We start from the raw sequence: 15,357 nt of genomic DNA, 5'->3' as shown, positions 1-15,357 counted from the left end.
AATTTATCTGAAATGATATGTACAAAGACCAAACTGGAAAAGATGGGTTGGATGGTGCATGAGGACAAAACGAAGTACCTGCTGTCATCGAGCAAAGAGGTAGCGCATACGCGCCACGGCAACCACGCTACTGTTGGCAGCCATAATTTCGAAATAGTAAAATACTTCGTTTATTTGGAGACCAGCATCAACGCTACCAACACCATCAGCACTGAAATCCAGCGAAGAATCAATCTTGCCAATAAATGCTACTTTGGACTAGGTAGGCAATTGAAAAGTAAAGTCCTCTCACGGCGAACGAAAATCATACTCTACAAGTCACTTATCGTACCCATCCTGCTATAAGGGGCAGAAGCATGGCCCATGACAACAGCAGGTGAAGGGGCCTTGGGAGTGTTCGAGAGAAAAGTTCTTCGAAAGATTTATGGACCTCTACGCGCTGGCGATGGCGAGTACCGAAGAAGATTTAACGATGAGCTGTACGAGCTATACGCAGACATCCACATAGTCCAGCGGATTAAAACGCAGCGGATGCGCTGGCTAAGCCATGTTATGCGAATGAAAGATGATGCTCCGGCCAAGAAAGTGTTTCTATCGGAACCCGGCTATGGTAGCAGAGGTAGAGGGCGGCCCCCACGCCGTTGGAAGGACCAGGTGGAAAACGATTTAAACTCCTTTGGTGTGACCGGCGCCGGTCGGAGGAGCGAGGGAGCGACTGGCACGTCTTGTTGGATGGCCATAGCCATTTAGACGGTTAAGCGCCAATTAAGTAAGTACGTAAGAAATGTACAATTGTAGCTGCCGCTGAGTATATAATGTTCAGTTACACACGAACTTAGATACCTTTACTTTTTGAATGTGTATTAGCTTCTGAAGTCTGTGAGTAAGAGGGAAAAGGTACCTACGTAACAAAGTTTTGTACATTTAGACGTATAATGTCAATGTTAGTCACATGACTATCTTATGACACTGCCCCAAGAATAGTTTTCACTTCGAGGAAGGCAAAGTGAAGGACAAGCCATGAAGTGGCCGCCCAAAAGGATCATCAGACGCCCAGTTGGAGAATAATAATCTATCCCTTATTGGGAAAAACCAATCCATGTCAACAAGAGGTCTTGCCAAAATATCCAAAACCATACTTGGACAAGTCACACGAATCAAGCAGGGAAATGATAAATGGTGTAAAAAAGAGATCCAAAACGACGTGAAAAACAGCCGTCAAAAAGAATTTCCGTGAGATCAAATTGGGAAACAAAAATGTTTGTGCTATTATGAATGAAAAAAAAAACCAGCTTAATCGAACTGGTTTTCAGTAAGGTATGATTTTGGCAAGCTATTTGTGAATGTGGACATAAGTCCATGCTGTTCTTAACGGCGAGAATGCCATAACGTCATAATGGGTAATCTATATTTTAGACGGACTTGGCTCCAGAACATTGTGCTCGTGTCACCCAAAAGTTGTTTGATGATAGTAAGGTACAATATGTTAGAAATAACTTGAATCTGTCCAACGTGCCTTAGTGGCGGCCAATCAGGGTTCTGCATTCCGCACCGCAATTGAGCTCTCATTGCGTATGTCTGGCTTTAGTACACAAATGACTTAAAAACATTAGTTTTGTAGACATAGACTGGTGTTGAAACATTGAATTCACGAGAACTTGGTACCGACGCCTTGAATTTTGTATTTTCCACATATATGAAGTTTTTTTTTTTTTGTGTAACTAAAATCTAACCTCCCACGACGTGCGCAAATCCACGTACCTCGGACCGCGTTTACACTTACTTCGGGTACGGGTGCGAGCTCCATGAATACTCTCACGCTAATGGGCTAGGCATCCGTCTTCTCGTTAAGTTTTTTTTTTGTAGCTAAAACTTAACCTCCCACGACCCGCGCAAATCCCCGTACCGGGGACCGCGTGTTGTTCTTTTATTGATGACACTGCTCGGGGAAAAGTCGCCAAGTATGTCTTCTAGCTTCCTTCGCTGATCGGAGGAGTGTCCGCATTCGAAGAAATTGTGGCGTACATCGTCTATTTTCTCACAGTACAGGTAGCTATTTTCGGTATTTGCGGAAGTAACCGTGTCCGGTTAGAGACTGGGTCCGTGGCCGCTTCAACCATGAATTTAGTTCAGGGATTAGTTCCCAAATCCACTTTCCTACGGTGCTGTTGCTCCGCTGTTCTTACAAGCGTCGAATCGATTCTTCTCGCGCCTGCATGGCAACAGCAACTCGCTTCCTATCCGTTGTCGTATATGGCTTTTCTTTCTCAGCGAGAAGATATATCGCTATGGTTCCCGCAATGACCAGGACAGCTTCAGCCGTGACCGTGCGGCAAGCCAAAGCTATTCGCAGCGCCCCTCTTGCACCGAGGTGAGGGCGATTCTGTTCTTCCGGTATGTCATTGTGTTCGCCCAGATTTCTGCACCGTATAGGAGTATAGAATCTGAGACTGATGCAAGCAACTTCCTTGTATAGTTAGGCTATGTTGTACGCTTTAGGAGGTGATTTTAATCGATACGTTTGTTTCCTGTTTTCCCTCTTAAGATATTTGTACATACAAATAGTTTGTTTAATACTAGCATCTTATCAAATAGACATGATGTTAAATGGCCTATTTTTGCTAGACGACGAAATGGTTGTGTTTACTCGAAGTTTATTTTCATAGGTGCCAATTTCTGCAAATTAGTTATCACCAAGTATATATGTACATATATACAATATAGTCTACTGAAATACGTATTTTATCAGCACGTACTCACAATTTATCAAATGTTGACAGCCATTCAAGAATAAGATCCTTATCCAGCCTTCCTTAAGGGGTCGTGTGAATTCATTTAATTTTATTTGTGCTCAATTACGATGAAATGATAAGAAATGTCCATTTATGATTATTGAAAGGTGTGATAGTGAGCGAGTGATTGTAGAATGACTATAAAAGGTACGGACTGAAAATTTATGGCATAGTCGTATATCATCGTTTGGTGTTATACAACAAAACACAACATAAATCTAACGGTAAGACGTTTAATATTTAAAACAGACAATTTAATAATTTGGTGTCAAGCAGTAAATAAATAATTTGAATTTCTTCTTTCTTTATATTAAAATAGCAAAATGTTTAAAATTCTCGCTTTCCTTACGATTTTCACCGCCTTGGCTTCAGCCAATTTGGTGCGCGTGCCAATTTACAAGAACGCGAACTATCGCAGGACACGCGATTCGCTAAAAACTGAAATCGCCTTCTTACGCTCTAAATACAATGTTGCCAGCGGCCGCAGCGGCGCTGAACCTTTGGACAATGAATTGAATATGTCTTACTATGGCAAGATTACAATCGGTACACCACCACAAGAATTCTTGGTAATCTTCGATACTGGTTCGTCCAACTTATGGGTACCCTCATCGAATTGTCCATACAGCGATCAGGCTTGTCAAAATCACAATCAATATGATTCAAGCGCTTCCAGCACTTATGTGCCAAATGGTCAAAAGTTCTCTATTGCTTATGGTACTGGTAGCTTGACTGGTTACTTGTCACAGGATACAGTTACAGTATCTGGTCTGCAAATTCAAAATCAAATTTTCGCTGAAGCTATGAGTGAACCAGGCATCAGTTTTATATCTGCGAATTTTGATGGTATTTTGGGTATGGCCTTCAAAGATATTGCTGTTGACAATGTTGCGCCAGCTTTCTATAATATCTGGTCACAAGGTTTGGTTGGCAAGGATATATTCTCTTTTTATTTGGCTCGTGATGGTACATCAAATCATGGCGGTGAAATGATTTTGGGTGGTTCGGATCCAGCATATTATCAAGGTGATCTAACCTATGTACCAATATCTCAACCAGGTTATTGGCAATTTAGCATGGATGGTGCTACCATTGGTGGTCAACCTATGTGCGGCAGTGGTTGTCAAGCTATCGCTGATACTGGCACCTCCCTAATTGTTGCGCCATACTACGCCTACATAACTTACATGAATGTGGTTGATCCCGATCAGGATGGTGTTGTCGATTGCTCACTCATTGACTCATTACCCGATATGGAATTCATTATTGGTGGCAACACTTTCTCTGTACCAGCTTCGCAATATATTCTTAACGAGGATGGTGAATGCTCACCTGCTGTCAGCTATATGGGTAGTGATTTCTGGATTTTGGGTGATATCTTCATTGGCATGTACTACACTGAATTCGATATGGGTAATAATCGTATTGGTTTTGCTCCAGTCGCTTAAGTAGCTTTTGTTATTAATTATGAAGCAGATGGAAACTAGATGAGCTTTATTTAGTATTTAAGTTCGATTTTGTAAAAATAAAAAAATAAAGTTATTTGTTTTAAATGAAATATTATATGATTTTTAAGTGAGGCTTCTTAGGTTGCAAATGCGTCTTATTGTCCGCAACATTTCAGACAGTTTCTTACTAACTAACCTTTTAGTGGTATGTGAATGTTAAAGTTGTTGATCTAGTTGGCACCTACAGATTTTTCTAAAAATTAAAGTTCTGGCGACTACACCGCGATACCTTAAAATAGGAATCATCCCATGACCGTAGTTTAGATATTGTCCGTCTAGTGTGACTTTAAGTCCACCTCTAGCATGCGGGTGCCTTGGTGTCATGTAGTGCATATATAGGTTGTGTGAAGCTGGCATCCAGAAATACGAGTTTTAAAATAAAAACTATGTGGTTAGTTTGCCCAAAGTGAGCCCAGGGTAGCCCACCCTCTTTTTCGTTTTTCCAACCTAGGAGACAAATTATAGGGAAATACATCCAAATACGATTTTATTGATAACAACTTTGTGGTTCGTTAGCCCAAGATAGCCCCCTCTTTTTTCGGTAGTCCATCCTTGGAAAAAAAGTTATCGGATAGCTCATCCATTGTTTCGTAAGCCCGACTTTGGAATATATCTTCGAAAATATCGTAGAAACAAATTTTAAAATTCAAAACCACTCAAAATTAATGGAATACAAAACGATGTTTTTTACACTTTGCCAACGTTAGGGCAGGATAGCCCATTCTTTTTTGCATTTATCAAATCTTGAAAAAAACAAATTTCGAAATAAAAAATTTTAAGGTGTGTGAAGCTGGTACCTCGAAACCTCCAACTCTCTTTCAGAATACCTGATCATTTTAATGTCTTTCAGGTACAAGTATCAGCTATCATCGAAGCCACGGGTTTGATACGAAAACACAATTTCAGCAAGGAAATCTACAGCCAAGCGACCATCAAATCTCTTGTCTTTCTATTTTGAACTAATAGCGCATTGTCGCCAATCTTTTCACGAGATGGCCCAACAGAAACCCGTACACCCTGCATGGGCTCAGAATACAGGAACATTGAAGAAACTGTATTGCAGAAGAACTTGCTTTGTATAGCACGAAAAAGCAGATTCTTCTTGTCAAAACAAAAAACCCAAAAAAGTATACCCTTTGCCAAAATAGGACCTTACTGGATCCCGTCAAGTTTACAACCTAAGCAGTGGCTTATCCATAGGTATACATAAAGGCTGAAAGCGCCCTATCGTCGATCCTGCAGTAGATGTAAAAGTGACGAAGAGTAGGAAGCGGTAGATCAACTGTCTGGGAACTTCTTTGATCCCATCAACTGCTTTAAGCAGCATGATTTTTCAGAGCTAACTCGCAAACACAAATGTGGATATATCAAGTCGTTTGCTCTACAATTGAACTATTACCTGCAAGGAAAAGGATGCCAGAAAATTGTTCCCACTTCAACAGCACTCTACAAAACTTACTGGAATTGTTTAACTTTTAAAATAACATCTCCATCAATAATTGGCGCTTAAGCGTCTTAGAGATTTTGTCAACTCGTAGCAAGTCTTGCCACCTTTTCCTCTTTCGCGATAACTGATGCTAATTTGGATTACCAACGCAGTTGAAGTCTTCTTCCACCTGCATCTCCAAGGTCACAGAAGTTCTCTCTTTTCCTCACAAGATTTAATATCCATAATATTTCTAAGCTGACACTGGTCTCGCTTATGATGGTTATCAGATGGAGGGAGTCCTTCACAGTTTCGTATTCATATCCGCTAAAGGGGACGCGGCTGCCACATGACAGCAAGTATTTTGCCCTGCTCTCATTTAGCATAAGATCCACTTGTTGCCTCTTTATCCAGTCCAGAGAAGGCATGCTCTTAAAGCGACAACAACAAAATCAAACTGAACAGACTGCGAAATCATTTGCTAATGTTGTCATACTTCCAGTTCCACTGAAGCAAAACATCTAATTTGTATTTGCCTTTTTCGTGTAAGCCAAATAAATGCGTTGTCTTCACAGGTAATGTAGAGTGTTTGTTTTTTCAATTCCTCTCTACCATCAAAGGAAAACAAAAGCTAGACCAAGCTGACAGCAGAAGGCTACGAAAGTTACCTTGATTCGGCTGCATGATCTTCTCATAGCTTATTAGCAAGGCATCTTTACTCTTCTGCAAGCTCTTTCCTGCCAGTGTATCAGGTTGTAAAGAGATTACCCGATTCCTTGACAAGAAAAAAGTATAAGTACATCGCCGTTCTTTCAGTTCTTTTGGTTCATCATAATAGCCAATGCTATTTTCTTGAAATTCGAATTTGAAAGAAAAATCCAAAGTGAGTTCATAGAACGCATTTTGTTACTCTCCTTGTTTTGAATACCGGACTTAATATTACAGATCAATAGCGTAGCTTATGGTGAATATTGTATTGGTAGGTTAGGGATATCTGTATCCTCTAAAAAGATCACATTTTTCACTGTATCATGACCCGCTAGCATCTAAAATCAAATAAATTTTGTTAAACTAAGATTGATTGGCTACAAAACTGCGTACTCAAAAAAAAAAAAAAAAATAAAAATTCAGAAAAAACTTTCTAAAGAGTTTGAAATTTTCCTAAAATTTTCTCTAAATTTCAAAAGCTTTTCTTAGCTTGGCTTGCTCATTTTCAATTACAAAGTTCATGTGAGTATTTTCTTAAAATATCTATCTATATATATAAAATTCAAATTATGTATGTATGTATAGATCGAGTTGCGTCCTAAACGGATCTTTATATCTTCAAGGCTTCTGCAACTCAATTGTCAACCTCACCTACGCGAGGGCAATCCTGTTACATATATGAATATATCATACAACAACAGTCATTAGCTGTAGCAGAAGTCAATCTTACCAACTCATTGTCAGTTACGCGTAGCCCGCATATTTTTATAGAAACGTGGGGTAAAACCCACGGGCATAAGCTAGTTGAGAATAAAAAATAAAAATTTAACTGGCGAAATTTGCTAAAAATTGTTAACGCATTTTCAAGCTCACTGCTGGCAGAGCACTTTTCTAAAGTGATCTCACCTGAAAACTGATCGTAGAAGATTACCTAAGAAGGAGGGTTAGGTCCTAAATTGATTTAGTTATCTAGCGCATGTATTCAACTTGTCCCTTTCCACCTTCGTCATCCCCGAACAATGGAAAACGGCCATGGTAGTTCCGCTACTAAAGCATGTAAAACCAGGCCGATATCTCTCCTATCGCCAGTAGCCAAGACACTTGAAGTCATTCTGTTTCCTACACCGATGACGGCACAATAATGGCCAAAGGCCCAGGCCCACAGATCGATGAGCTTTGTAAGAAAACAAGCAGCTATCTCCCTGATCCCTCAAGTTTCTCCGCCTTGCGAAACCTGACATTGTCACCGACCAAATCATCGGCGACCTTATTTACAACATGGCCGCGCCAAATGTCTATCGTATTGAACATCCACGTCGATGGCGCCACTCTGCCGACTGTCTTACACCCTAAAATCTTGGGTGTAACGTTCGATCAGGATCTACATTTTAGAGAGCATGCAACCGTACCAAAAATTCAAAGCCGTAATAAAATCCTCAAATCTCTTGCCGGCAGCACTTGGGGTAAAGATAAGGAAACGCTCATACCACTTACAAAGCAATTGGCCGACCGATTGCCTGCTACGCGACGCCGATATGGTCGCCAAGCCTTGGCATCCCAACAGACATCTGATTGATGACGCTACAGCGCCCCGGGGCTTAAGGGCTCATCTCCGTAAGCATTATGAGGAAATACGGCACCTTAGAACACAGCCGTATAAAGCCAAAACGCACAAGCAGGTCCTTAGTGATATCCACAGGCAGACGACGGACCTCTATGCCGGGAATTGCCCGGCGAATCCAGTACTTAAAGAAAAATATTCAGAACTAGCAGAGGAGGAACGCACTTTCCCCAGCGAAACGCGCGTCACTATAGCTCAATTTCGATGTGGGTACTGTAACAGGTTAAACTCTTACCTATCTAGAATCAACCCCGACATACAAAATTTATGTCCTGCTTGCAATGTGTCCCCACATGACACTAACCCTCTCTTCAATTGTATTTTGGAACCAACGCCTCTACAACCCCTCTCGTTATGGTCCACCCCTGTTGAAACAGCAAGTTTCCTTGGACTCCCGTTAGTTCGATGGGGCGAAGGACTGCCACAACAACAACAACCTGAGATGTAATCAAATAAGTATAACGCAAATCAAAACAAAAAATGTTTACTTCATAAATTGGATAATTTGTATATTATTTAAACGAATATGTACGCAGATATCTACTCTCATAAGTATATTATTTGTATATGTTATTATCAAAATGTCTTATCTTCTCTTATCATTTTAAACTAATTAGTCACTCTTACTAAAAGTTTAAAAAATAACTCACCAAAAGCAAGTAGGCAATGCACGTCATTCGACACTCACGATGGCTTGAAGGCAAATGGCAGTGATTGAGTAGTCAGCTGGTGCGATAAAACAACGCAATATAGACAAAATAAAAACAAATTTCATTCACCTGCCCAAATCTAAAGTACAAGTTCCTGAAGCAAAAAAAATAAAAGAGCTGTCAACATTGCAGACGTGATACAAGTTGTAGACTTTTTAAACAAGGGGCTGTTCCATATCAGATTCTTAAAAAAACAGTGGATTGAGAAACTGCTTAGGAAAATACTTTAAGAATATTTGTCGAACAATGTTATTGGTAAGCCGGGCGCCTATTAGTGATGGCGAAGCTCATAAGAGGTAGCTGATCACTTAACCATAATCTTGTTGAAAGCTTGGGATGTAAGTAAGCCAGAAATTTTTAAGAATCAGATACTTTAAAATGTCACTGGCTTACTAATGAAGATTTAAATCTTCCAAACAGCCCTATTTTTTAATAAACAAAATTTTTGTAATTTATTAGTATTCCTCTAGCCTTGCCCATATCTAAGCGTAGTGTGGAATGTATAATTTACTAGCCGGCCATGGTTGCGCAAGGCTTCGCCACTCGCCTAATGTACACATCAATTTATATTAACTCGCTTACTTTAATTTGATCTATCCATCATATAGTACACCTCCTTTTGCACTTTAAAAGTTGACATGAAGCCTCGCTCAATCATTTGAGGAAGCAAGGAAGGTTAAGTTCGGGTGTAACCGAACATTACATACTTAGTTGAGAGCTATGGTGGCAACATAAGGGAAAATAACCATTTAGGAAAATGAAAGGTGGATCAGGGTTGACTCTAGAATGCGTTTGTACAATATGGGTATCAAACGACAGGTGTTAGTGAGTATTTCAAAAGGGCGTGGGGTTTAGTTCTACAGGCCTTTTAGAGATAGCGCCATAAAGGTGAACCAGGGGTGACTCTAGAATATGTTTGTACGATATGGGTATCAAATGAAAGGTGTTAATGAGTATTTTGAAAGGGCGTGGGGCATAGTTCTATAGGTGGACGCCTTTTCGAGATATCGCAGTAAAGGTGGACGCGGGGTGACTCTAGAATGTGTTTGTACGATATGGGTGTCAAACTAAAGGTATTAATGAGGCTTTTAAAAGGGAGTGGTGGTAGTTGTATATGTGAAGGCGTTTTCCAGATATCGACCAAAATGTGGACCAGGGTGACCCAGAACATCATCTGTTGGATACCGCTGGTTTATTTATATATATAATATCACGAACAGTAATCCTGCTAAGATTTCAAGGGTTTTTTTATTTCACCCTGCAGAACTTTTTCATTTCATTCTACTTAATATGGTAGGTGTCACACCCATTTTACAAAGTTGTTTTCTAAAGTTATATTTTGCGTCAATAAACTAATCCAAATACCATGTTTCATCCCTTTTTTCGTATTTGGTATTGAATTATGGCATTTTTTCGTTTTCCGTAATTTTCGATATCGAAAAAGTGGGCGTGGTCATAGTCCGATTTCGGCCATTTTTTATACCAATACAAAGTGAGTTCAGATAAGTACGTGAACTGAGTTTAGTAAAGATATATCGATTTTTGCTCAAGTTATCGTGTTAGGGGCCGAGCGGAAAGACAGACGGTCGACTGTGTATAAAAACTGGCCGTGGCTTCAACCGATTTCGCCCTTTTTCCCAGAATCTAAGCCCCTACCAAATTTCACAAAGATTGGTAAATTTTTGTTCGACATATGGCATTAAAAGTATCCTAGACAAATTAAATGAAAAAGGGCGGAGCCACGACCATTTTGAAATTTTCTTTTATTTTTGCATTTTGTTTCACCATATCATTACTGGAGTTGAATGTTGAATTTGCTAATTTTTTTTTAAGCATACATATAGTAATAGGAGTAACGTTCCTGCCAAATTTCATTATGATATCTTCAACGACTGCCAAATTACAGCTTGCAAAACTTTTAAATTACCTTCTTTTAAAAGTGGGCGGTGCCACGCCCATTGTCCAAAATTTTACTAATTTTCTATTCTGCGTCATAAGGTCAACACACCTACCAAGTTTCATCGCTTTATTCGTCTTTGGTAATGAATTATCGCACTTTTTCGGTTTTTCGAAATTTTCGATATCGGAAAAGTGGGCGTGGTTATAGTCCGATATTGTTCATTTTAAATAGCGATCTGAGACGAGTGCTCAGAAACCTACATACCAAATTTCATCAAGATACCTCAAAATTTACTCAAGTTATCGTGTTAACGGACAGACGGACGGACATGGCTCAATCAAATTTTTTTTCGATCCTGATTATTTTGATATATGGAAGTCTATATCTATCTCGATTCCTTTATACCTGTACAACCAACCGTTATCCAATCGAAGGTAATATATTCTGTGAGCTCTGCTCAACTGAGTATAAAAATGTCATCTGCAACGTGTTGCCATAAACACGTATAGCCGGAAATATAGTTCAATTTCCTAGTAGTTACGAATTCATAGCTATTTTAAGACGTTGAACAACGCACACCACAAACCAACTTGTAAGCCGAATAAACGAAGAACAGTTGACTTACGACTCACACAATTACACTTTTTGCCCTACAGCATTAAATTGCGTTCGTAGCAATACCGTGCGTAGTGCAAACATTCTTTAAACTCAATTCTTAAATATTTCAGAATTAAAATTTCCAAGTAGTGTCCGAGATTTCCAATATTTATAAAAAAATAAATAAATGTAAGGCGCGATAACCTCCGAAGAGATCTAAGGCCGAGCTTCTCTTCCAATTTGCGTCGTGCTCCTCTTGATTCTTCCCTACAAATTGGCCGGACGGGACCTACATGTTTTATGCCGACTCCGAACGGCATCTGCAAGGCAGATGAGTTTTCACTGAGAGCTTTTCATGGCAGAAATACAATCGGAGCGCTTGCCAGACACTGCCGAGGGGCGACCCCGCTTAGAAAAAGTTTCTTCTAATTGAAAAATCTTATTTCTAAAATTTTGATGTTGCTTTGCCCGGGAGTTGAACCCAGGGCATACGGTGTGATAGGCGGAGCACGCTACCATCACACCACGGTGGCCGCCAAATTTCCAATATTTAGACTTTGGTTTATAATATGTATAGATATAGATATATGTTTGTGTATTTTATACCCAGCAAAAACTGGCACAAGCGGTTGGAAGCAATAAGGAATACTGGATTTACTCCTGACACATAAACCTCAGAATTAGGGAAAAAGAATACAGACATAACACGCCTTATAGTATTGCCTTATTTTGGGATTATTTACACCACAAATAAGCCATCTTCCTAAGGTAAACTAAAATATAAAAAATAAAAACTTAAAGATACATGATAAATATAGCCCAGCTCCAGTCGCTAAATGTTTGTAATATTTTGAGGGAAACTGTATTTTCTTTTTGTTTTTATTATGGCAATATATTCCTTATGCTACCTGGTTCATAAACCATATTGTAACGAATATTAGCAGCACTAAGGGATACTATCATCTCTAAGCCGATGCTAAGCAGTGACTTGTATGTACATCAATAATTCAATCATTATGTCTACACATATGTACATAGACGCAGTGGATAAGCAACGCACGACCACATGCATAAATCTGAGATACTCCCGAAAGTATGCAATGGTTGTGCAAGTGTCGCTCACACATACAAACACATGCAGATGTCTTATCTGAGATGATCCCGAAAGTATGCAATTATAATTGTGTTCACACATACACGCGCATATGGGGAGCTAAAAGCGAAGTGAATTTATAGCTGATGGCCAACTAGTAGATTCTGGAAATGGAAGCGCCAAGAAGATGCGAAGGAGAAATCACAGAGTATAAAAAGGCAGCAACATTGGAGGCGCGTCAATCAGTTTTGATTAAGCAAGCTATAAGTTGTGAAGTATTAGTGTTATTGTGAAGTACTTTAATAAAGGCCATTTTGCATTATTGAATAGTGCAGTTATTTATTCAACAGTTTAGTGATTCGAACGTTAGCAGAAGATTGCATATAAGGCGAATTGAAGAAAATTCGTTACAATATAATCAGGTTATTCTGCGCGATTTATTTCTATATTATAGCGCATTATGTAAGACTGATTTTTAGTGGGTTATAAGACTTATATGAAAGGTCCTAATACAGCAAGCAAATAAGTCTTATTTGAGTTGGTCCATAAGCTTTATAATACGGTTATTATGTAATGGCTAATAATAGTTCCTTGTGGAAGCCTTATTTTGTTAAGGCTATAAGCTTTATACATAACGTCATCTTTCAGATAATAATTACGCTTGATGACAGAAGTACATAAAAATGATGAGCATTATAAGAAATACGCCATACAACCATAACATAAGCCTTTTGAGGTATGAAGTAAGCTTTATATAAGGTTTAAATTTTTAGCTGGGTAGTTATACATATACTAGCAAACCCCTCCTTCGTTCGATGGGGTTCAATCTTATGCAGTGGTCTGCATTCCATAGCACAACATCGCTCTCATTGCGTATGCGAAAGACAATTTTTTTTTTTTTTTTTTTTGGAGACCCATGATCTTATGCTAAAATGACTCCAAATTATTCTGAACCATTTCATAAAATTTATCTTCCGATTTCTCTCAGGCAATAATAAATGCCACATTTGTGAGTATCTGGAAAATTTAGAAGCTGCTAGCTGTTAAAAAGAGGAAAAAGTTTCGTTAAACCTCTTATCTGAACAATCGGTTCTATGGGATTCATATTGTGACGAATATTAGCAACACTAAGGGAAATTGTCATCTCTAAGCTGATGCTAAGCAGTGAATTGTATGCACATCAATAAATCAATCATTATGTCTACACAGATGTACGTACACGCAGCGGAGAAGAGACGCACAAACACATGCAGATATCTTATCTGAGATGCTCCCAAATGTATGCAAATTTAATTGTGTTCACACATGCACGCGCATTAGAGAAGCTGTAAACGTGGTAATTTTATAGCTGATAACCAACTAGTTAATTCTAGAAATGGAAGCGCCTAGAAGATGCGAACGAGAAACCACAGGGTATAAAAGGCAGCAACAGTAGAGGCACGACAATCAGTTTGAACTTTAATAAAGGCCATTTTGCATTATTGAATAGTGGAGTTATTTATTCAACAGTTTAGTGATTCGAACTTAGCAGAAGGTTGCAAATAAGAGGATTTGCATTAAAATCGTTACAACATTATATATAAGACCGACCTTGACAATTTTTTCAGGCAACAATCTTCAATCTTCTAGCTGTTAAAATGAAGAAGAAATGATAAAATCATCTTTTTCGAAAAACTGGTTGTAGTTGGAATATACGATACGATACGGTCGGTTCCTACAAATGATCAATCGGACACACAAATAGTATACCAGCTCACCAAAATTCATCAAGGCATCTGAAAACTGAAACGAATCTTTTCGGTATACATATTGGTGGGACTATCTTTTCTCCTTTAAAGACTTAAAATTTTAAGAATCCTGAAAAGCTTTATATACCATTTCATTTTCATGAAAGGTATAATACGAGTACATGCAAGCCTACACTGTGACAAGTACACTAGTAAAATCAACAAGTCGTCTTTTTAGGTCTAAAATTACGAATATTTTGTAAAATTTATCGCATTTGTCAAGACAGCAAATTTGTTTAGCAATTTTAACAGAAGTGTAACTGTTGGTCTGAAGTTAAAAAAGTTTTTAAAAATTACAGATTTTCGATCAATCTAACTAATTTTTCTGTTAAAAGAACTAATTTCATTGGTCATTCCAACAGCGAACAGCTGTTAATAATATAGAAAGGAATAGGCTAATTTTAAAGAGAAGTTTACGCTAACGGTGCTCATTACTCTGTTCCTATGACAATGGTGCCACCGAAATCTCTGTCATATCAACAGCCTTTAATGTTATTCTACTGTCCACAGAAATCTGACATCCATACTGGGATCCCATGCAAGGCCTACAGTATTAGACGCAAAAAGTGCCTCATATCTCTGAAAAGAGAAGACTTAAGGCTTACGATGGGCTACTAACTGGGCACTGTCTTCTGGCGTCACATGCTTCTAAAATGGGCCTCGTCACTAACAGCAGGTCTAGGAAGTACCAGCTGCAGGAAGAAACCGTGGAGCACGTTCTGTGTTCGTGTCCTGTGCTCGCTAGGTCAAGGCTCCAGCTACCAGGGGCGGCAGAGTTGCCAGATATCAAGTCAATAATTAAGATAGGTCCTAGAAAGATTCTAGTATATGCCAAAAGGACGGAGTTATTCTATAACATAAGTCCTGGTACCTGATTGGGGTTCCTTCGTTTTGCCGTCAGACAAATTCTGGACACATTCATGCTAGGTGGGGTCTCCACGGACCGGCCAGTTCAAATTAACCTAACCTAATAAAACTCGCTAAATTTATAATGAATTTAATAGTTCCTTGATATATTTTCACTGCTTTGTTAAAAAAAAAATAGTAGTAGAAATTTCACGCTTTAATCTAAAGTCACTTTAGTGCACTTAATTATAATGTATTTAAATCAAACTGAACGTCAACGTGTTGGCTTAGCGCCGCTTATATGTCGTATCAATGTGCTATAGTTCGTTCAGTTGTCTGCCTCTAAGAACGTTTGGTGCATTCGCTATC

The 15,357-nt window shown here is 38.9% G+C and overlaps 2 protein-coding genes across 2 annotated transcripts in view; both read left to right on the top strand.

The window, feature by feature from the left end:
• Positions 1-15,357, top strand: part of Mrtf (Myocardin-related transcription factor) — a 671,490-nt gene that overhangs the window by 630,016 nt on the left and 26,117 nt on the right. The gene's annotated exons all lie outside the window — the stretch shown is intronic.
• On the top strand, positions 2,908-4,350 carry Bace (beta-site APP-cleaving enzyme). The gene is made up of 2 exons (XM_067787841.1): positions 2,908-3,016; positions 3,112-4,350. The coding sequence occupies exon 2, from the start codon at positions 3,116-3,118 to the stop codon at positions 4,238-4,240; it is 1,125 nt and encodes a 374-aa protein (XP_067643942.1). The 5' UTR covers positions 2,908-3,016; positions 3,112-3,115; the 3' UTR covers positions 4,241-4,350.

This window comes from Eurosta solidaginis, chromosome 5 (genome assembly GCF_040869045.1).
Source record: "Eurosta solidaginis isolate ZX-2024a chromosome 5, ASM4086904v1, whole genome shotgun sequence".
Lineage (NCBI taxonomy): Eukaryota > Metazoa > Arthropoda > Insecta > Diptera > Tephritidae > Eurosta > Eurosta solidaginis.
This window is presented reverse-complemented; position numbering and strand designations above follow the sequence as displayed.